This window comes from Pomacea canaliculata, linkage group LG6 (genome assembly GCF_003073045.1).
Source record: "Pomacea canaliculata isolate SZHN2017 linkage group LG6, ASM307304v1, whole genome shotgun sequence".
Lineage (NCBI taxonomy): Eukaryota > Metazoa > Mollusca > Gastropoda > Architaenioglossa > Ampullariidae > Pomacea > Pomacea canaliculata.
Genome location: NC_037595.1, coordinates 19,854,059 through 19,876,697, shown reverse-complemented (window position 1 = coordinate 19,876,697; position 22,639 = coordinate 19,854,059). Strand labels below are relative to the sequence as shown.

At 38.2% G+C, this 22,639-nt stretch overlaps 2 protein-coding genes across 2 annotated transcripts; one reads left to right on the top strand and one right to left on the bottom strand.

Annotated features, from left to right (window-relative positions):
• Positions 1-11,044: 11,044 nt before the first annotated feature.
• On the top strand, positions 11,045-14,938 carry LOC112566929. Its single transcript, XM_025243358.1, has 3 exons — positions 11,045-11,078; positions 11,872-12,152; positions 14,495-14,938. Exons 1-3 carry the CDS (start codon positions 11,045-11,047, stop codon positions 14,936-14,938), a joined length of 759 nt encoding a protein of 252 aa, XP_025099143.1.
• A 2,695-nt stretch (positions 14,939-17,633) lies between these two features.
• LOC112565662 lies at positions 17,634-21,485 on the bottom strand. The gene is made up of 4 exons (XM_025241277.1): positions 20,377-21,485; positions 19,986-20,057; positions 19,494-19,584; positions 17,634-18,500 (listed from the first exon to the last, which is right to left on the bottom strand). The coding sequence occupies exons 1-4, from the start codon at positions 20,410-20,412 to the stop codon at positions 17,722-17,724; spliced, it is 978 nt and encodes a 325-aa protein (XP_025097062.1). The 5' UTR covers positions 20,413-21,485; the 3' UTR covers positions 17,634-17,721.
• Between the last annotated feature and the right edge of the window lie 1,154 nt (positions 21,486-22,639).

The window sequence follows — 22,639 nt, the reverse complement described above, 5'->3', positions numbered from 1 at the left end:
CTGGAAGATGAGACTGGGTTCAAAGGGTCGTCCCCCGTAATATTGCGATTCAATCTCTTGTATTAGGCGATTGTTTGCCTCCGCCCTATTCTCTAGTTCTACTTGCATCTTATCAAGTTCCTGCCTTCTTTCTTCAATTTCTATCCAACATTCTCTCTCAAACTTCCAAACTCGTCCCTGGGACGCGTGCTCTAGTTTCTGCCATTCAGTGTCAATTACTACATGACGTCCGAAATACTTTCGTTCCACCAGCATTTTGTCTCGAAGAAGGTTGTTTTCTTCAATTTCTATCAGATCTTCTAATTCGTTCTTTTTACTTCTTTCCTTTAACTCTAATTTTCTTCTTTCTAGCGCTAATCTTTGGCCTCCTACCTCTAGCCTTTTGCTTTCTAAAGCTACATCAATCTTGCGCATTTCTAACTCGTGTTTCCGCTTTGCTAACTCTCGTTTTTGTCTGTCAAACTCCCATCAAAAGTCCATCCACAATAAAGAAACTGAGGGTATCACCACTATATCCCCTCCTTACCCCCTCTCGCTTTAAATTTTGTATGACCTCGTCACGCTGAGCCCGCTGTATTTCATAGTTACCCACGGCTCTACTATCCACAAAAAAAAATGTTTAACACACTTTGAAAAAATATTAGCACAAATACAAATGCTAAAGCAAAAATAATCAGAAAAAAAATTCCACAGTTCGTTTCAGATTGCAGGCTCGCCAGTTGTAATGGACTGCCACGTGTGGGTCCTGCGCGCAAGGATTAATTCGCACTCGCATGCACCCGTCCAGCATGCGTCCACACGCTCACTCCAAAACACTCCTCAAAATACAGATTTCAACATGAATAACGAATATAATGAAAGAAAAGATGTACATATATATATACACATAACTACATAAAAGATTGGCTACAAGTATACCTTAAAACTTATCTCTCTGGTGTTTCTTCTTGATAGTTTCTCACGATAATAATTCCACTGCTCACTATTCACAAGTCACTATTTTCAGTTCACAGTTCATCAATACCAAAAATTCACACTTCACAGTTCAGTCCCCACGTGGACTTTAACGTCTTCTATGATCTCTAAGACGGACTCTCAGCGGCCGCTCACCAGCTCGCTACTTGGAGAAGTGACGTTCTCTGCCCCTCGCCAGACTTGGTTCCTTCTTCCGGTGGGCGTAACTTCCTCCCGTTGGCCTTGGAGGTGTAGCAAGGGTCTGGACGCAGGTGTAAGGGGCGTTGCTCGCCTCAGGCGGTCCCCGACCTTCAGCTGGACAAAGAGAGGTCGGGCTGTTACCCGGTTGTCTCCCTCTGGCCATGGTTGACTCGCAGCCGCTTACGTCAGGTGTTGTCGTTAGCTTTGACTGGCCACTGGTGATGAATGGGCGGCCAGACATTTGGCGCGCCAGTCAGGCCGATATGCCGCCAGCTTGACCAGTTCACTGCTTTAATCATTGTAACAACCTTACCCCCACCCGACTAACACACTAAATCCACTAACTACACAAAACGCCACAAAAGTAGAAACATATTTTCTACAATTATATGTTAATTTTGTTTGTCTAAGCCCATTTTTCACATCTTCAAAATATAGGTCTGCTATAAGCTTCCAAGGCAGGTGATGACCATCCTTCCACATGTAACTTTTGCTACCACTGCTTGCCAGACTATTTCTTACAGTCTTGACAAGGTGTGGGGGATCAGACAAAAAGTAAATGTAACGGTCGGGGGCAAAAATGTTTAACGTCTTATAACATATTTCATCAGCATCACAGTGAAGCTGTTGAAAAGGCTGGTTGGCAGGTGCCTTGTCACAAGTAGACACAATAACTTTGAGGCCACAACCTTCTACGACACCCAAAGCCTGCCAGAAAATAGGATACAATTCATTGGCAGTTGCAGACCAAGTACCAAAGAATCCTATGCTCATTTTTAAATGAGAATTTATCCCTACAACATTAAAAAGCTAGAGCCTGAGTTTGTGTGGCATATAGCTGAAGTCAAATTGCCACTTAACTGTTTACAAACCCAACCAACATTCCACTTCTCTTATGAAAGACAAGATCTGATTTGATTGACATTCCGTCATAAAGCAGAGTAACAAAGCGCTGATTTAGCTCAAGCTTTACTGCAGCTTTTTTCAATTCTTCAGCAACCTCTGGCTGAAATCCTGAAGAAGCTTCATGTACATGAATGTACTCTCTAAGAGTTGATGAGCCTGGTAATGTTAGCTTTGTGACTTATATTTATACAATTTCAAGTTTTATTGGTTTATAGAATTAAAAGTTATACTTATAATACGAGTCAATTTTTGGCGTATTTACTGCTAATTATTTTAGTAGCATTATAAGATGTGAATTAGTTACAATAATAGCCTCCACAACCCAGTCGGGGCATGGATAAAACAGATTATTTGCATTGAAATGCTCAATCACGGACATTCAAAATCCCAAAATAATAGCTGTCAGAACCTGTCTCAAGTGTTTGAAAGGGCATGTCTATGTCTGCATGATCCATGGTGTTTAAAAAATCTGCCTGCAGGGATTTTTCCTCCCACAATTCCTGATCAGGAAAAATTCTTATTCTGAGGAGCAGTAGGTGTGGTGACCAGACAGCAAAGTCACAATAGCTTTGTTTGGTGATGTTCATCTGGCTTTAGCACTTGAAAATAGTATGCATGTTTCTCTTGGAGTCCTAATTATGCTCCTCTTGCATGTTGCTAAGGTATTCCTGCTTGGCCTTGTCTTCATGCCCAATCCCCCATTTCAGAGGTGTAGGCACTTGCATACTCGAATGATGTTTAATAGGTGTTATTAAATCTTTTAAAAGTGAGGCACTTGGTGCAGTTCTGATGGTCTGGGATGCAGGCTCGATGCAGTTATTCTACCAGTCCTCATTCTGGCCCTCATTGCAGACTTTCTATGAAGTCTGGTTGATATCTCTACAAATTCTGCCTGCTCGTGTGTGAAGAGTAGGCAGAAGTTATAAGCCACCCTCCTGATTTGGCTAGGAAGCTGTTGACAAGTCTGGTGGAAGCCCAACCATGATGGCATTTGGCCATAAAATTAGCAGCAGCATAGTCATCAACAACAGATAAAACAATTGTATTTGGATGAATGGAATGCAGATCTTTGAAGAAATCTTCCACTTCTTTTTTGTTGGCGATGAAATTTTGTTTTCTTGTCAACCTGCAGTTAATCATCGTCCATGGCTCTCCCCCAATTCTTAGCAGCAGAGTCATGTCCTTCAACTTAAAAAAATGGACCTCATGGGGACCAGCTGTTGGAAACAGCCAATAGGCTGGTAAGTCGGTGGGGGTAGCCTCCTTCTGTACATGGGAACATCACTCAAGGCAGAAAAGAACTGCAGCAATGTGGCTGGAGACTTCTGACAAACCTGCCATGCAAGCGCAGTGTGCACTTTCAACGGATCCATCCTGGTTTATGTCTTCCCAGGGATCCAGTGGTTTTTCTGCCACCCGCATGGAGTGTGTCACCTGACAACAGACTCCAGAAATTCATCCCAGTCAGTCTGGTGTTCATCTTTTAGCTTGCTTAATCTTGTTTGAACAGTGCTGTTCATACGTTCCACTAATCCATTTGTTTGCGGATGATATGCAGAAGATGTGGAATACCTTGCGTTGAATTCCTTATACAGCTAATCATTCAACTGGGAAACACAAAGAAAATTAAGGAAAAGGACAACAAGTGTACTACTCCTGACACTTTTTGCGCAAAAAATCTTGTCTTCCTTTGTCTGGGGAGGAAAACATAACAGAATCAAGAAATCAGTAGTCTGTAAATGCTATGGGCTTAAAATGTGTGACATTTACTCCTTTCTTTCAACAGTAAAACCTAGCTGGTTAAAATGAATCGAGCAAGACAACACCACAGCAAAGATTCTCCTGACTATTCATTTCATACTTTAAAACATAAAAAACATTTGGGGCCAAGTATGCAAATTGTATTATGCAGCGTTCAAAATCCCTTTTGGGAAGATGTTCACTTCACTGTTCACTGTCCCATGAAGACCGCCATGGACACAAGCGCCAGGAAGAAGAGAAGCGGCGAGAATACGTTTCCTGATGCTCTCCCCTTGTTGTCGCTTGTCTGGTTATTTTCTGTGCATTCCCTCCAACGAGACCACTGAACCCGTTTTTGCACTCCCAGCTGCTGAACAAATGGCATTGGCATCATCACAGTCACCCTTTCCTTCACCAGAAGGTGTACATAGGGCTCCGATCTTGTGCTCAGCAACGCAGTCGTCTTAGCCTTTTCAAAAACTTCTGAAGAGTTTATGTGTAAATATATACAATACAATAGGAATATAACTAGAGATGGAAGTGTTAATTATGTCAAAGAATGGGTTTATGAGAATATTATCCAAGTTAGAGACCTTGTAAGTGTGACAAAATGATAACATACCTTCTTATTGAATTCCCGGCCTCAATCCGTAAGGAAACACTGTGTTGTTAATTTGACACACATGCTCTCTTACAGAAAAAAATGCAAAGTATGGCAGGGATAGAAGCAAACAAAATATGATACACAGACAACTGCAAGCTAGTGAGCATATCCCATTAACACAGGTCTGCTGCTGCACATAGTTATAGCACTACCATATCCCACATAAGTAATTATACTGGCTTTCATCCGATATTTGTAGCCCAAAGGATATGGTGTCTAAACTTACCGATACATAAAGGACCACACTGCAGTGCACACACTGTCTTTTGTTTTGAGTGCAAACGAATCGACAAATTTGGTGAAATAGTCAACCATTGTGGGAATATATTTGCTCCCTTTTGCGGTTTCTGTCATAGCTGAAGCAGTGACAGAATTACAGACATATAAAAGTAACTGCTCATGCAACATACACCAGCTTTTCCTCACTAGAGTTGTCAAGTGTGCAGTTGCTGTGGATGTACTCATCATCCATAGTAAAAGAAAAAAATGTGATTATACCAAACAATATACTTTCTCTTTTTGTCATTTTTATATCACGCATTTTTAAAAAATAATGTGTACATACTAATCAGATCCATGCCAACAAGCTCGAGTGGCTATTTTCAACAATCAACCCACGTAAACTGGTTTTCTTTGGCCATGTTTAAGGCTGTTATTCATCCAGCCTTAATGTTAAACCTCTAGGAGGACTTATGCTGATCACAAGTTTTGCTTAATCTGATGGAAAAGACATGTCTTAATTTTAACTTTGAAATTCTGCGTACAAATAAATTGTACTTTGCCATAAAATATGAAAGCTCTAGGAGAAGGATCTGTGAAGAAGGGACTCTTACTTTGCTCTTGCACTTAAGGCTGGTTGATCTCCATAACGTTCAACATCATGATTATCATCATGCTCATCATACAGAATGCATACTATGCTTGTGCAATACTATACATGCCATGATGATAACTATAGCTCTCTTTGGACTGTACCTGCAAATAGGCAAAAAGGAATCATATATTCTGCATCTTTACACAAATGACATGGGCACACAACTGCTAAACCTAGAAAATGATAGTAACCAAATCAATAACAAAACTGAACAGTTGACATGAGAAAAAGCTTGGTGGATGTAAGTGCATAAATATATGTTAATATATTTCTTTAGGGGAAACATGGCTTGAAAGGTGTGCATGTGTTATACAGGCAAAAGCTTTACTGAAGAAACACATGTGAGCACATTCAAAGTTTCCATTACTTTCTGCTCTTTGTTATTTGTGCAAAATATATTAATTTATTAACATGTAAGACACTAACTTGAAAAAAAAAACATAAAGCAGTTATGATAATTTTCTCTTCATTCATGTGTACATAATACTCAAATATAATGTAAAAATATTGTTTCCAAACCTTATGACTCCAATATAATTTAGTATGACATACCTGGATGTTTCTTTGAAAGGCGTCTTTTTTGTTGCATGTTCAATTGTTTCTTGAGTTTATCCCGTGACTAAACAAGGATGTACTTCATAAGCTCGGTACAGCTTTGACTGGGTCAAAATCCTGGTGTCATGACTATTTCCAGAATACTTAACAACAGAGTTAATTATATTTATGCCACTATCACAAACTAGCTGTTTATTTATTGAATGATAACCTTTTTTATTTACAAATTCACTTTCGTGCTCAGATGGTCCCTGTATTTTTACATGGGTGCCATTTATGCACCCAAACACGCTTGGAAATCCAGTGATTGCATAAAATTATGATTTTTGCTTGTTTCCATTCCTCTGGCTTGGTATTTTTTTTATTTATTTAGTTGATCTGTAAGAGCCTTAGACACACGTTGAATTGTTCGCGAAACTGTCGACTTATGCGTGTTGATCGTATTTCCTGAAACTGAAAACATCCCTAAGGATAGAATTGAAAACATGACTCCGAAGGCTCGCTTTCACCGTATTTTGCTTAAGTTCACGATAATGATTAACAAGTTTAAGGTCCATTTTGAAAAATAATATAACTTTCATCTACCAAAAACAAGTTTCACATTGTCGTCCTACGTTTCTTCTGTAAAATTTATAAATGAAAACCGAGTTGATGTGGACGCTCATAAGTTAGTCACTTGCTAGTCAGCAGCTAAGCCAAACCCCTGGTTGGACTAAAGTTACGCCCAAGCTGCGGACTAAAATTCACCTAGTCAGGAGCAATGCAACAGTCGTAAATTTAGTCGGGTACTATACCCTTGCTATTTCGACTAAGGCCTTACGCCCAAGCAGTGCAGCCATGTCCTGGCAGGGAGCACATGCTCTAATCTGAAATATTTACATCTACTTTTTCAGAAAATTTTACAGGTATCATGCACAAAGCAAATTCTAAATTCATAAATGAAATCCACATACGATTAGCAAACTCCTTGGAGTTGAAAAGAAGCAACACACTCACAGTCACGTCTTTTGTCTGTAATCCTGCGTTTTACTTGAGGTTTAAAATTTTCTTTATTATTATACCTGTCTGGTACCAGCTAGAGATAGTAAAACTTCAAGACGACACATTAACGCTGTTTATACCCACGAGATTCTGTGAAACAAATCACACATTAGTGTACATTGTTGGCAACATGTTGCTCGGAACCTTAATGCCAGTCGTTTCTTTTTTTACTGTAATGGTTGCCATGACCATCACTTGAAAAAAATTATCAGCGGCGATGATGTGGCAAGAGAAAACGAGTATTTTTTTTTTTTTTTGTTGCTCCATGACTTGATAAGTAGGTTGTAAACGTACATCTTGGTGTAGGATAAATTAGTAACTTACATATTCCCGTACATCAGCCTTGATTGATCCCCAAGTAAAGTTGCGGGAAATCTTCGTAGTGGCCTCTATAGCACTATGACCTTGACTACCAGATGCATGAGCCATATGTATGATTTCTCTCACCCTCTCTAAACTGGTGATCACCTCCTTTTTCTGTCCTTTTTTGTCGGTGAATATATTGTCGCCTACAGGACAGACACAAAATACTTTATAGGAAGACGTTTATCTGGTGGATGAAAGTAGTACACACAAATTATAACAATGAAATGGTTTTCTGCTCACAGGGCATAGGATAATTTTTTAAGGCCAGACACCGGTCGAAAAAAATTTTTTTTTGTTTCACGGGATAGCGCGGATTTTTTTGTATCAGCTATTTAGCCCTTGAATGAAGTTTCAAAAAATGGTTTTACTGCACTCGTCGCACTATCGGTTGCCATGGAAACAATCCAAAATGGCGCCAAAACAAACAATTTCAAAAGCTAAAAACTTCTTCAATTTTGTGAGTAGACTCAAAATTCTTTTTGAAATAGTTACTTAAAAGACAGATCTACATTTCTATGATAAATAATTTGCGAATTCCTCATAGTTTTTTTTTTTATAATTTTTTTTTGTAAAAAAGTGTGTTAAATTTTAAGAAATTTTGATGGAAAACGGTATAACTACCAAACTACTAAGTAATTTTTAAAAATCTATCATAGAAATGTTTATATATGTATGAAGAAAAGCTCAACCAAATTGCAGATCTATATCTCTTGTCAAAAAGAAGGAGTTAGCTTTTGAAGTAAACAGTCTCTAACCAAAACAAGAAGCTGAGAAAATGAGGAAAGAAAAACTGAAAGTTTAGTAACTACTAAACTACTAAATATTTTTTAAAAGCGCCCTCATTTAAATGTTGTCATGTATATAAAGAAACTCTCAACCGAATTTCATGACTATATCACATGTCAATATTAATTTACAAGCTTTTGAACTAACCAAGCTTACCAAAACAAGAAACTGAAAAGGCAAGTGAAAACAAACTAAAAGCTTAGTAACTACTAAACCACTAATTAGTTTTTTTAAAAGCTCTCATGGATATGTGTAGATATGTATAAAGAAACCTTCAACCAAATTTTAAGCCTGTAGCACATGTTAATATAAAGTTATAGGGTTTATAAGTAAATAAACTGTAACATAAACAAGGAACGGAAAAAGCGAGAACAGAAAGTTCAAGCTTAGTAAGTTTGTTTTATCTAAGCCTTTCATGTAATTTACCTGTTGAATGATAAATATAACCATCTTTCAATGTGTTATTACATATAACTTTAACATAACTAAGAAAATGAATTATTTTGTTTACTTTGAGAATGTTGACCAGGCTGCAAAAAAAGTACAAAACAATTAAAAAAAAATTGTGCTTCTCAAATTTATACTATACAGTTATAAGTTAAGTTATTTAACAAGAGGCTCAATGTCCACCAGCTTCATAAGTATTGCCATCTCTAGTATCTTCATGTCTAAGATTTAGCCTGCGCTGCCTCGCATACTCCTTGCGATTTTCGCGAGCATCAGCAGAAGTAGCAGCATCAGCAGCAGACATTCTGTGTTCATCTTTTTTATTCAGCAGTGTCAGAGTAATTGTGTTTACATCAACATACAGCTCTTTCATTACAGAAATTAATTCATAAGCTCCTTCATTAAAAGCACAAACTGCACGAGCAACTGAACCTTCTACTCTTCTCAAGCCCATGAAAGCAGTCTTGGGGCATCTAGACCATATCATTGAATTTAAACATTATTATTTTGTGTCCCTCATGAAGCATCCTTTTAAGCAGCACCTCATCTGACATTCTTCTATACACAGGGATCATTTTGTGAGCTACCTGTGTGGTCAGATAGGTTGAAGACGGATGCTCTTTATGACTAGGCACTTTCTCATTGTTAGCCAAAGCCCTTTGGTAAAAACACCAGCTGTTTTTCCCTTTTGGGCATTGGCGATGTTGGGGTTCATTGTCTGTAGACATTGAATGCCACAAACTTGCCCAGATTGCATTCTTCATATCATCAATGTTAGGGATATTCTCTACAATAGCTTGTCTGTAAAACCTCTGTAACTTGTCACATTTCGCCTCAGTGAGGCGACCTAAGCCACGCCCACCCAGCCTTCCTTCCTTAGCCAGTTTGCGCAAAGCTGTCCCCAGTCTCTTATGAGCATGATTAAGACAATCTAGCTTCTCTACCTTTTGCTCATAATCAGGGTATGGATTCAGATCACAAACTGCCTTATATGCTGAGGAGTCACCATCCGAGAGCATCTCCATATATCTGAAACCAAATTTATTTACAGACCTTCCCCACATAATTTTGGCTGCCTCTGACTCCATAGCCTTGCTTGACAAAGAATGATTCTTACAGCAATCTGGGGCATGCTCTTCTTTCCAAGCAGCTAGTTCAGCTGCTGATAGCCCTCTTACCTCTGCAATTTTACACGCATGACAATATTTTGACAAAACACAAAAATCAACAACAAGACCTGTTAGAATATCTATACAAATACCAACACCAGTAATAGAGGTATATCCTCTCTTATGCCATGTACCATCAAAGGATACACTTATGTTAATGACAGGGTTTTCTCCTTTCCTAAGTGCTTCCTTCAGATCTTCATCAGTTTCAGCATAGGCTTCTCGAATCACAGCCGCAGAGCGTTCAAGCGAAGTAAATCCTGAACTAACTTCAGCAGCTAAATGGAAAGAAGCATGCTTTTACTAAAGATATCCACAGTAAAAATAATCATTCCATCTTAAATGGATATTATTCTTTACATTGCTTACCCTGTTATATCTGCACAGTTCTAATGAAAATGTCATTCCCAATAATCATAATAACCATCATATCATACAAAAAAGTAAAATGGTAAAACTATTACAAAAAATATATAGTAAAAATATAAAAGATGTTATTTAATTTTGTACAGAATCATTAACAGACTGCGAAATCATTAACAGATTGCATCAAAGCATGAAAAATCACTTACCTGTCACTTTTTTGTCATGATTCTGAAAAGTCGATAGGGCCATGCCTGGTATGCCCATAATAGTGGAGAAGGTTTGCAAAAGAGCATGGCTTCCTCCCGTTTCGTGACTAAAAAGTGTCATTCGACGGTTCACTTCAAAGGGCTCTTTTGTGCTTTCACTGCCATCTACACGTGGTGACGAGTTACCAAAACGTTGATAAGAACAATTTCCGCACTTGAACACAAACTTTGAATTGAAGCCCGAATTCTCCCCTTCACAAATACTGTAGGAAAGCCGCTTCTCGTTGCATTCCGGACAAAATACATCTGCAAGAGGCTTGTTGAGCTCAGACACATTCACAATCATCCACATCAGTTGGAAAACAGCACCGATATTGCCTGCAAGATTCAGAGTTTCGATTTTTTTCCGCGAGGCACTTATCTCAGTATCGAAAGTGGCAGATGTGTGAAGTTTCTTTGATTTTTTTGCTTCTGCCAATTTCTGCAGATGTATTTGTCGTTTAACTCCTACTTTACGTGGCATTTTGAGCAAAGTAATCTTCTGACACGTGCAGTAAACGTCTAACACGCAGCGTGAACGTCTCAGAAAGAAAGAATCCTATAGTTCCCATCACGGACCTTCATACCTGGATGCGTGACTTGGGGTCAAGGCCGCGGTTAGTCTTGCTTTCGTTGGCTAACCGAGACTGCGAACACTCTTACCTTCCGGTACGGCGGCTTGTATGAACTCCGATATACGTTTACACACGGCATCTGCTCGCAGACCTAAATGGATTCACAAGAGCCAGCAAAAAAATGGAAAGGTGCACATTGTTGCATTGTTGGGTGCCATACCACTAAAGCGAAGTGTAGAGGCTTGTCATTCATATCGATTCCTAAAGCAGGCGAGAGCGAAGATCAAGACAAGTGGAGGGCGGCTTTGATTCATGCTATCAATCGGTGCGATAAAAGCTTCAATCCAAAGAACGCCAAGATCTGCTCTCGACATTTCGAGGAAGGCTGCATAAAATACGGTATGTGCCAATAAGTATGCTATTTTTTTAAAGCTTTTTCTGGAGATGCTGATGGTTATATTTTAGACATATTTTGTGGCAATGTTTTGAATTATGTCCCAGAACGTGAACACTATTTTGTACTTTCTAGTAGTTTTCTTATAATCATCAGCAGCATCATCATGTGCTTTATATTATTTTGATAAAATACGAATTTTCCATTGTAAAAACAATGACATTCTCAAATTCTGATTTGTATGATACCGCCAAGTTTTTTAATGTGGTGAGGAGAGAAGAAATTAGTAATGTTTTCTTCCAATTAAATTTCATTATGTTGTTTTATTCAATAATTTTTTTAACCAAATCCTAACATTTTACAGGTCCATCAGGAAAATGTAGCGGTCTTGTTCCATGGAGCTTGCCAACTCGTTGGATGCCAAGCAAATTACATGAATCACCCAAACCACAAGGCCAAAACCTGTAAATTTGTCTGCTCATTTATTTAGTCTTTATAATATAAAATGTATAATACATAACAGTATAAAGTGAGATTAAAAATAAAGGCCAGGTACTACCTCTTTATTTATAGGAGAGCAATGAAAAGATAAAGGTGATTTAAAAAATATTAAAATAAATTTTATCGCTGAATGTAACTGCAGCTGTCTTCTTTTACAGACTGAACGAGAACAACCTCCATTGCCAGAACGTGTGTTCTACAAAAACTTTGAAGACATCAAGAAAGATTTAAATAAAATTCAAGCACCATGGATAATCAAAGTAAACACTCCAGCAAATGTTCAGATTGGGGTTTCATCAGAGACCGAATATGTATGGAAAATTATTGTCGAGTTGAGAGCCGAAAACAACACACAAGCTTATGTGAAGGTAAGCTGTTGTTGAAACACATTTTTACCTCCGTCATTTCTTTTATAAAACATGTATTGTAGATGGACATGGTTTAAATTTGTTTTGTTAAGGTGGGATCCCTACACCAATGGACTAAAATATTTGTTTTTAATCTTTTTTTAAGTTTTAGACCATAGAGTGTTGAAATACCATATATGTTGCACATGAAAAATGTTTTTGGGTACCTACAATGAAAATTTTGATTTTAATCAACGTTTTTCATTCAAAACGTACAAGTATTTCAAAAATCAAGACACACAATACCATATGTCATACAACAAAACTTTTAGTGTTTTTATAAACTAGAGACAGTAATCTAAAGCTTGACGGAAGAAACTTTCTCTTATCTTAAGAGGTGTAGGAGATATAACCAGTCGAACATGGTACCCACCTGTCGACTCGGCAATTGTACTTTTTTATCTTTTCAAAAGTCAATATCAGCCAAATTAATGTTTCTATCAGGATATCCCTTCCGTGAATCTTTAGTTTATACATTTCTAAATAAAACTGCAAAATTTGAATGTTGTAGCATGATCCTATCTTGAGATCTGGTGTTTTTAATTCAAGCCGTTGCATCGAAAACGGAAATCAGAAAAATTCAAGTTTAAAGATTGAAAATGAATATATCCTGTATCAGATTATTTTTGAAAAATATATGACTGAGTTTATATGTTACAATTGGCATCCTACTATGTAATTGAAGTCTATCCCAGTATCCCAGGACTATATATTTAACTTTAACAGCTTTCTAGCTCGGAAACTATTAGCTTTTTTTGTTCCTTTTATTGCTTTCTTGGTGCCTGGATTTCAGGTATAGCCTTATAATCTGCTTGTCTTTATTAGATTAAGCACCATTTTACTTAAGAGTTCATGCACATTTGCTTATTTATTTTAATGGTTTGTCGTTTATCATCACAATATTATTATGAGGTTACCATATTTCTTTACCGCATAGCCAAATTTATTGAAACTTCCACGATTTACCTGATAGTGACGCTACTGTTAAGTTTCCATTTCTATGTAATCGTGATCAAATGGTTATGGGCAGGAAATATCCATCAGAAAACTTTTATAGTTCGTTCTGCCACAAAAACAGGTTGGGCAAAAATTTCCAGAAATGTTTATTATATCGTACAACAAGTGTACTCAGTAAGCGAGGCATGGAGGAGGGTTGGGGAACAAAAAGTATTTATGGACTCGCTAAATAAAATTTCAAGTGTGCCGTATCGTTGCGTTTCAAAATTTATAATAAAAACCTTTTAAAATCTTAAATTTCCCCACATTTAAAAGATGTTACTATCGGAATTTTATTAAATTGTCAGGGACGGTCGTTACTTGCACATCATCGCGATGTCATTTCGGCACGTGGTACTTCCCAACACTCGTGTTATTTCGTTGTGTAGTCGCTGTATTTCGCTTTTTCAACTCCAAAGAATGTTTCTTACGGCATGACTTATTTTTCTCACTCATAAATTCAACGATATTTAATAAACTATGCGCCTATCACAAGTGAATTGGAATGAATCGACAAATGTCAGCCATTTTGATGTCGACGGAAGTGTTCATTGCTAGGGTCAAGACCCAATCGGATCGCGCCGTTTCAAATTTTGCACCGGAAACTACATTGTGAGCCAATAGCAGTGGACAATACGAAAAAGAGTGACCTCATTTAGTTAAAAATAGCTTAGAAACTATTGTTACCATTGGCCTTTTACTTGTATAGTGAGCTAGGGGAGAGAATGCCGGTTCAAACGGTATACAACATGTCGGCTTTCGCGCGATTGAACTGTGCGTAACCAAGGCTCAAACAAGAGCCATTTTTGGTATCAGCACGAGGTTTGGAGACAAAATCGGTGGGGGTAGGTGTGAAAAAATATTTTATAAAGCATCAAAACACAAATTTTAAAACAAAAACACATCGGGATCTGTTTTAATATATGTCAAAGTACGCAAATCTGGTGTTAACTCAAAAACGACCACGGCACCAGAAAATCACATTTTACCGTATAGGGATCCCACCTTAATCTTTTAATTGATAGAAATTCTTCACAATGTAAAGGTTACTAAAGAAAAAAAATTCTGCTATTATGAGGTAACAAAAGTTATTGCCTCTGATCTATCACTTCAAAAGAGGCAGACATTATCTACCTAAAATTAATATTTAGTTTTATCATAATTATTATTCACTGGATTATACTTTGATCAGATAACATATTTATTTTTGTTGTATATTTGTTATTTTTTATGTACAACTAATACTTTATAGGAATAGTTTGGGCAATTTGAAAAAAAAAAACTGAACATTTAGATAATGTTTTCAGGTTCTTGGGGTGCCTGCTCCACGCTTGACGACAGACCTGGAGTCAAAAAGGCTAAGTACATTTCTGCAGGAGCTGCAGGTCATGTCGATTTGCACTGGGGTAACTGAAAGTTCACTGCAAGAATATGCTGCCCTACCTGATGGGCAAACACAATTTTATCGTCACATTCAGTACACAACAGTTAATGATGTGGTGTGCCATATATCATCAGTCAGATCAGTTCAGTGCTGGCTTCTGCTCCCCAGCAATTCTTCAACTTATTGCATGGTTTGTCATCAAATTGAACATGCACTACTTGAGAAAAAGAAGCGTAAAGAGTCAAGAATATTACAGCCTGTAAAACCAAATGACCCACTTCACTGCCTGGACATTGATCAGCTGAAGACCCTCTTTAAAGAAGAACGCAAGGAAAAGATACGTTTAGAAAAAGCAGCTTCAAATTAGGGCATTCAAGCAGAATTTGAATGAAGATTCTATGACAATGACCAAAGACATGCACAACAGCCTTAGTGCTGTTGACATGACTGAGCTCCAGGATGATGATTTGCCAAGGTTATTCTGGGAGGAGCAGCAAAAGGCTTTTCGGAGAAAAGAACATGGGATGAGGTGGCATCCAATGATGATCAGGCTTGCCATCCTTATCCATAGCAAAAGTAAAGCTGCTTATGAGACTCTCCGAAAAACAGGTGTCCTAAAGCTGCCAGGAACTGCCACGCTTAAGGAATACACTAGTGCAATACATCCTCAAGAAGGGTTTCAGCCTGAAGTTATGGACGAGCTTAACAAGTTTTCTGCAACACTCTCAGAAAATCAGCGATATGTGGTGCTTCTACATGACGAAATGTCAGTGAAAAGTGACCTTGTCTTTGACAGTAGATCAGGAGAGCTGATAGGATTTGTCAACAAGGACAAGTGGAACTTTCACGACACAAACAAGCTGGTATCACATGTTCTGGTTTTTTACGTCGTTGGAGTAAACTCTTCCTTAAAAATGAGTCTGGGATACTTTGGGACCAGAACTGCTTCTGCTGACCAGTTGTACTACATGTTCTGGCAGGCAGTTGGTTGTCTGGAGGCATGTAATTTAAAAGTTATTGCCAGCACCAGTGATAAAGCTCCAGCCAACCAGCGGCTGTACCAGATGCATGGAGAAAGTAAAGAACTGTGCTATAAAACAATAAATATCTTTCACCCCGAGAGAGAATTTTTTTCATCTCGGACCCACCCCATCTCATCAAGACCGTCAGAAACATCATCCATAGCAGTCACTGGGGGTCAAACTCTAGACTTCTCTGGAAGGATGGGCAGCACATACTATGGCAGCATATTATAGACTTGTATAATATGGATCAAGCACTCCATCTCAGAAGGACGAGCCTTACTGCTGACCATATCAATCTGACCTCACACTCTGTGATGAATGTTAGATTAGCTGCACAGGTGTTGAGCCATCAAGTGGGACGCGTAATGCAGGAGTATGGTGGCCCTGAACAGCAGGAGACTGCCAGATTCATCCTCCTGATGGACAGGTTTTTTGACTGTCTCAATTCCAGGAACCTCTTAGAGGGTAAACGTTTCAGGAAGCCAGACCTGCTCCCATACACACACGTGAGCGACATTAGGTTTGACTTTCTACAAGGAGAATTTCTTCAATATTTAGAAGACTGGAGGTCATCAGTTCAGAACAGGCAAGGGCAATTTTCGGCAGGAGAGAGACAAAAAATGTTTCTCTCACTGCAAACATACAGGGGGCTTGTGATGACAGTGAAATCATTTGTTGAAGTAACGCGGTATCTTCTTTCAAATGGTGTACCATTTGTTCTAAGCCATAAATTTTGCCAGGATCCCCTTGAGGAACATTTTGGGCGTCACAGAGCTATAGGGAGGAGTGCTGAAAATCCCAATCTGTTCCAGTTTGGCCACCAAGAGAACAGCATCAGGCTCCAACGCCAGATGGCTCTCATAGTTACTCCTAAGGGAAATATCAAAGGGGCAAATCAGCAGCGACCTGCGGTGACTATCACAAGCAGTCCAATGAAGAAAAAGTGCAGGACAAATCGCAATCAATAGTGTGGTATCTATCTTTTTCTTCCTTTTTTTTGGGGGGATTACTTGATTGCCCCTTTGTATTTCTTCAACCCAACATTTGAGAATACTTACCACATTCAGTGTCTTCAGTCATTTGGCTGTTGTTAAACAGTGATATGCCTTCATTTATCCAAGAAACCTCATCTCACATTTGTAATATACCGTGTTACTCGAATAAATGATTTCACTGTCATCACAAGCTGACCATGAAATCTTCACCTTTTATAATATACGAGCCATGTACTGTATTTCCTCTCTACATTTGCAGTGGTTAGATTTTGGATTTGTGCAAAGCAGCGACGTTGACCGAGGTCCCGATTAAATGCATGTTTGGGCTATCATGCTCCTCAAACGTACTAGACCATTCTATTCACTAATGCTTTGATCCTCAGTGCCAGAAATTGAAAACCATGTGTCCCAGGAAATTCATTCATTTGCAGAAGTTTTATTCTGCATGTTCTTTCTAATGACCTTGTCAACAATAAACTGCAGATCTAAATTGTAAATCATGGACTGTGAAAAATTGAAACCAGGATCCTGAAGATTGCAGGAGATTTTTGCAGTGTGCCAAGGTTCACTGGCTTTTGTGGATTACTATAGCCCTGTCAAGCCTGTTCTGTTCTTGGCTTCTGCTGGTTTCCTCCACCCATGTGTGTGTGTGAGAGAGAGAGAGAGATTTGAATGATGATGATTGTATCTGTAAGATGCATTTGATGCCTGTTGAAAAGTGCGTGCTTAGGCATCTTCATGAGTTTAAGCGCCTTGAGCCTGCCTGCTGATTGGAAAAGGCCTCTATAAATAAACTTATTATTATTATTATTATTATTAAATTTTCACTAAAAATTGGTGATTTTCAACTGTATTTGTGAGTGCAGACTAAGTGGATGATGTTTATGTGCATATTAAGTGTTGTTAGTGTGGGTAACTTTGAAATGAAGCAAATTTACATCACTTCATTGCGTTAACATATATACTATGTGTGTGGGAGGGGAAGTGGGGATGTGATACAGATTATGCCTATAACATTAACAATAACAAAGCTTACACTATATAGTATATAAAAGCTGTATTAATTCATGCTGTATTAATTCATGCTGACATTATTTCAAATAGGCACACAACACATCATACAATAAAACTTACTGTGTGTGGCTGTTTGATTTAAGGGTTTTTCGCAGACTTTTTTTGGCAAAGACCGCACTGAGTTTTTGTTTTTCCATATATTGTCTGCATTCATGGTGAACTCGCACCTTAAAATATAATCTGACAATCCCTTCAAACACAGCCTCCTTATTGTCCTCGGCACTTTCTGCCTCATATGTCAGTCCGCTGAATGCCGACGCTATTACACTATCCTGGCTGCACATGGTTTGAAAATCAACCAGTCTGCACCTTTCTACAGACTCTAAAGTAAAGACCTCAAGGGTCTTTTTCTCCAGCAGATGGAAAAAATATTTGGTTGCAGGCTTTAAAAATACCAGACCACCTCTATTTAAGGTGCTAGTAAGGCTGTGCACACCATCATCTTCCTGAGTTAGATGTGCCAGACACAACAGCTGTTCTTCCTTTGAAGAGTTCTCCCTACCCCGTTGCAGCCTCTGTTTCATTTTAGTAATAATACTCCCTCCAATGTAGTTTACTATGTCCAGGATATCTTCTGACAACTCTTCATTTATGTTGTCTATATTTGTTGAGGAGGCGATTACCAGGTAATTTTTGTTAAGTAAACATTCAAAGCATCGTAAAGTTAACCACGATGATATCATTGGAGATCCTGTCACGCTGTTCAATGCTCCCATGTTTTGAATGTTTGCCTTATGGAAGTTTCCCCATGACTTTTCTCTGTCAGAATGGGGAAGTTTTGTCTTGTGCACCAAGCAGGCATTCAAAAATCCCATCTTGTCAAGCAGCTGTGATCCTGTAAAACATTAAAATTCACCTATAAGCAAACTAAGTCAATCTGTGTTCAGAAAAGAAAAACTGATGTTTAAAGCGTGTATTCATGCTATGCATGTTGTTAGCTGTGTAACACTCTCTGACTGATCAAGGATTATAAAAAAATACAGATTACTGTTGACTGATCAAACTTATTTGGAAAGCTCATGTAGATAATGTTATTAAGAAAGTGCATAGCTGCCTGTACTGTCTGAGATACTAAACGCTTTTAATGTGCACTTCAAAATTCTGCAAACATCTGTTATATACAGCACCATGACCTTCAGGTGTGCTGGGGTGAAATCATTGCATAGCAAGACAGGTACAAATTTAACAAGAACATTAAAAAAGCAGGACAGATAGCTAAGAGAGGGCAGAACAATATAATATATGATAAGCCTCAAATCAACAAACTGCAATTTTAGCTGACCACTATGAAGACTTCATAAATGTAAATGGCAGCTAACCCATTTCCATCCATAAAAAGCATAACAACAAATTCCTAGCGTTTTTCAGACCATCCATTAAAATTGTTGAAACCCCACCCCATGTTCTTATATATGTAAAAGTATATCCTAAACATAACAAGTAATACTTTCCATGTCCAGTTTATTACACAATATCTTATACTAGGAGACCTCCTACCTAAACTCCTGATGCAAATTTTCTTTGCATAATTTGGAGAACAATTACTTGGTTGAAGCATGTTTCTATGCAGTGGAATACATTTTATGGTAGCATTAGTTGTCTGATTACTGAAGAGAAACAAACTGAAGCATTAGTGTCACCCATCCATAAATGTATGTAGTTTGTAATATCTCCCCCCCTTCCCCATTAAATTTTTTATTGGTTTTCAGACCCTCAGCTGTTGAAGGTCTTACCAACCAGTTGCAGAAAAAAGTAAAAATCAATGTACATGTGTAAAAATTATTGTAATCATCATCCCTGATGTCTAGGAACTGCTTTACATACTCACTTGATGCTTGCTTGAAGAAATCTCTTGCACTGTGTAACACGCAGTTCTGTGACAGTGACGTGCACACACTGTCAATTATTTCCAAGTCAAGCTGCAAACATATTGCAATTATTAATTGATCAATACTTCTGATGATTAGAAAGAAATCACCAAAAATCATTTATTATCAAAATATATTGTTTTGCTTGTACTGATAATATGCTAATTGCTATATATGATAATATACTAGTCTTGCTTTGCAACATTATTAAATATTAAGACGCTTCTGCAAAATAAGAAAAACAATTACATTTATTATACTTTGATCAGATAACAATTACATTTATTTTAAATAAACAAACTGACACTACTATAATCAACAAACTTAGGTTTCTTTAAAATTTTAAAATAAGAATGTTTTATAATAATGAACACTCGTATCAAGTGGACACATAACACACTTATTGTGATATCTCTAAAGGACTGAAAAAGTTAGCAAATATAGCTGCCCACCTCTTTCAACTGTATGTTTTGAGATGATGCCATCTCATTCTTATTAACAGCACAACAGAGTTCGATTTCATTCTGCACAAAATAATAAATTATATTATTAAGCGCACGTTCAATAAAGAAATCTGATTAAACTGTGGTATAAATTATGTCTAAAAGTATATTTTTTTTCAGAAAAGAACATTCCGTTCACTTGTTTCAAAACGTCAATGTCTGTGGTAAAACAAATCAATACAGTATGTCCTAACGATGAATTTTATATGATAACACGCTCGATAAGGTCAGTCCATCTCTATAAACAAACAGAATACATGTTACAAATAACTCTACTATTAGTTTTACAATCAATCTTCTTCAGAAAGTTTTCTGATAAAAGAAAAGCGTAATTACTCACTTCTAGAATCTGTTCGATGATGGGGAGATCGGCCATTTTGAAATAGGAAACGGAAATGAGTGGGCTTCTTTGTCAAGCCTCGAACTTCAATGATAGGGCAAAGAGGCAGCGAAGGAGAGTCACTCATCCAGGTATGAAGGTCCGTGGTTCCCATTACTTCATTTGTTTACAACCGGAAAGCATGCGCAGTGGTTGATGGGACAGCCGAACGTTCCCGAAGTGAGTTCGGGTGACCTATATGTCGGCCAAGGCCGGTAGTGAACACTTGTGATTGGCTGTATGCAAATTGTGTGTACGCATCATCCATATATGTAATTTTCCGTTCCTTTGTCTAGTCTCGAAAAGAGTGTATTACTGCGCGTGGAATTTTCCCACGGCCCTGAACACGTGTTTGTTCGAAAGTTGAATGAATCCTCTTTATGCTGATATAATGGTTGGCCTAGTTTTTCAAACGACCGATTGAGTTGCTATGCGCCAAACATTCCCTATTTTCACGAATTCGGACCAAAGCAAGGAGAATTCTGAAAAAGGGGCTGTTTTTATAAGCAAAATTAACATATTTCTAGATGTTTTTATGAAAAATCAGTTTAAGGGTGGATAAAATGTAAGTTGGAAAATCCTAACATTTGAATATCTCAAAATGGCCAAAAATGAAGATTTTGGTCAGATTTTCGACCGGTGTCTGGCCTTAAAAACTGTATTTCATTGCTATGAGGACATGTATCTTAAGCAGAAGTACGTGATGTCCTAACAAATTTATCTGAGTTTTTTCTCACTCCCCAACAATGTGCAAGTGATCCTAATACCACTGTGTCAGTAACATTTGATGTCATGCAATGAAAAAGCAGTGATGAAATATTAGACTTCCTATGCTTGGTTCATTAAGAAATGACATGTAATAATATTTCTTATACTATAATTGTGACAGATTAGATCATAAATAGAATACTTGCCTTCCAGCACATAGTGCTTTACTTGATACCTTATGGTATTCTTCTCACTTCTATTCACACCAACCCAGAATTTTTTTGTAGTGATGAAAGTGCGTAATCTTTCCATCTGTGTGCGCAGCTGAGCCATTTTACCTTCGCCCATTGCTAAAACTAGATCCAGAATTTAACGATGGTTAGCAAAAAAAAAAAATGCTTAGATCAGTATCGCAATTCGCAAAGTTCAAAACCCACGTTCTTCGATCCGAATGAGGCATCCAACGCTGTTGATGTGCCTTCCACATGAGTGCTATCTTGGCGGAAACGACCCGTCATTTAGTGGACATGACCTGTTGACCCTTGCGCCTTCGCACTGTGAGAAGGCAATAGGTTTTCTAAGGCAAAACATGAGATCGTGACACCGGTACTTAGTAACATACGAGTGGGGTGATGATAAAATCACAAAATAAAGTTCAAGCTCCCACTGTTGGTGAAGTTCTTGAGCTCTTTAATTTCCATCTTTCAAGTTAAAGGGACATTTAACCTCCATACAGCCCTAATATACTGATGACAAAAAAGTTTATTTTACTCCGACATAGCCCAATCGTGTTTTACAAGGTCTGTTTTAGTGAAATACCTTTAACCTTGTAACTGTGAGAATAGAAATTCTGTATGGGGTATTGGCTCTTCTTTGAACTGAGTGGCTCTGTTACCAGGGAAAAACCAAACCATATGACCAAAGCACTTTTATTCAATGCAGAATATGGTCCGCTTTCAAGGCATCTATATGCAGATATGTTATTTTAGCCCTTGTGCAGCCTTGCTGCACAAAAATTTTCCTTGTGAAAATGTTTACTTATTATGACACTACTGTCACTTGCTTATGGATCTGCATACATGTCACCGCACTGCAGAAGTAATGTAGCGATCGCGAAAGTCAAAACAAGAGACAGCCGCACAGTACTCACACGGTTTCGTTGCTTGGCCATGGCGCGTCTCCACATGAAGTGCACAAACACCGCTGTAAAACATCCACAACAAGCACGAAATAGCAAAGGACTGGCTGGCATGTTTCCTCCAAACACTTAAGGTGCGGACACACGAGAAGCCAAAAGCTGCTTCGCAAGCTTGGCTTTCAAAGCAGCGCTTTTCCGAGCCCGCTTGCGGGCTGCTTTATAAGCCGGCTTGAGGGGGCTTGTGGTCACACACACAAATGCTGTTTCGGTCTTAAATTGTTTGTGCCTATATTTAGGCTGTCTCGAGTCCCATAGCTCGCTATGGGAGTTGATTAACTCAATCAGATGAACTGTCTGGTCCTCGCTGAGGTTGGCCAG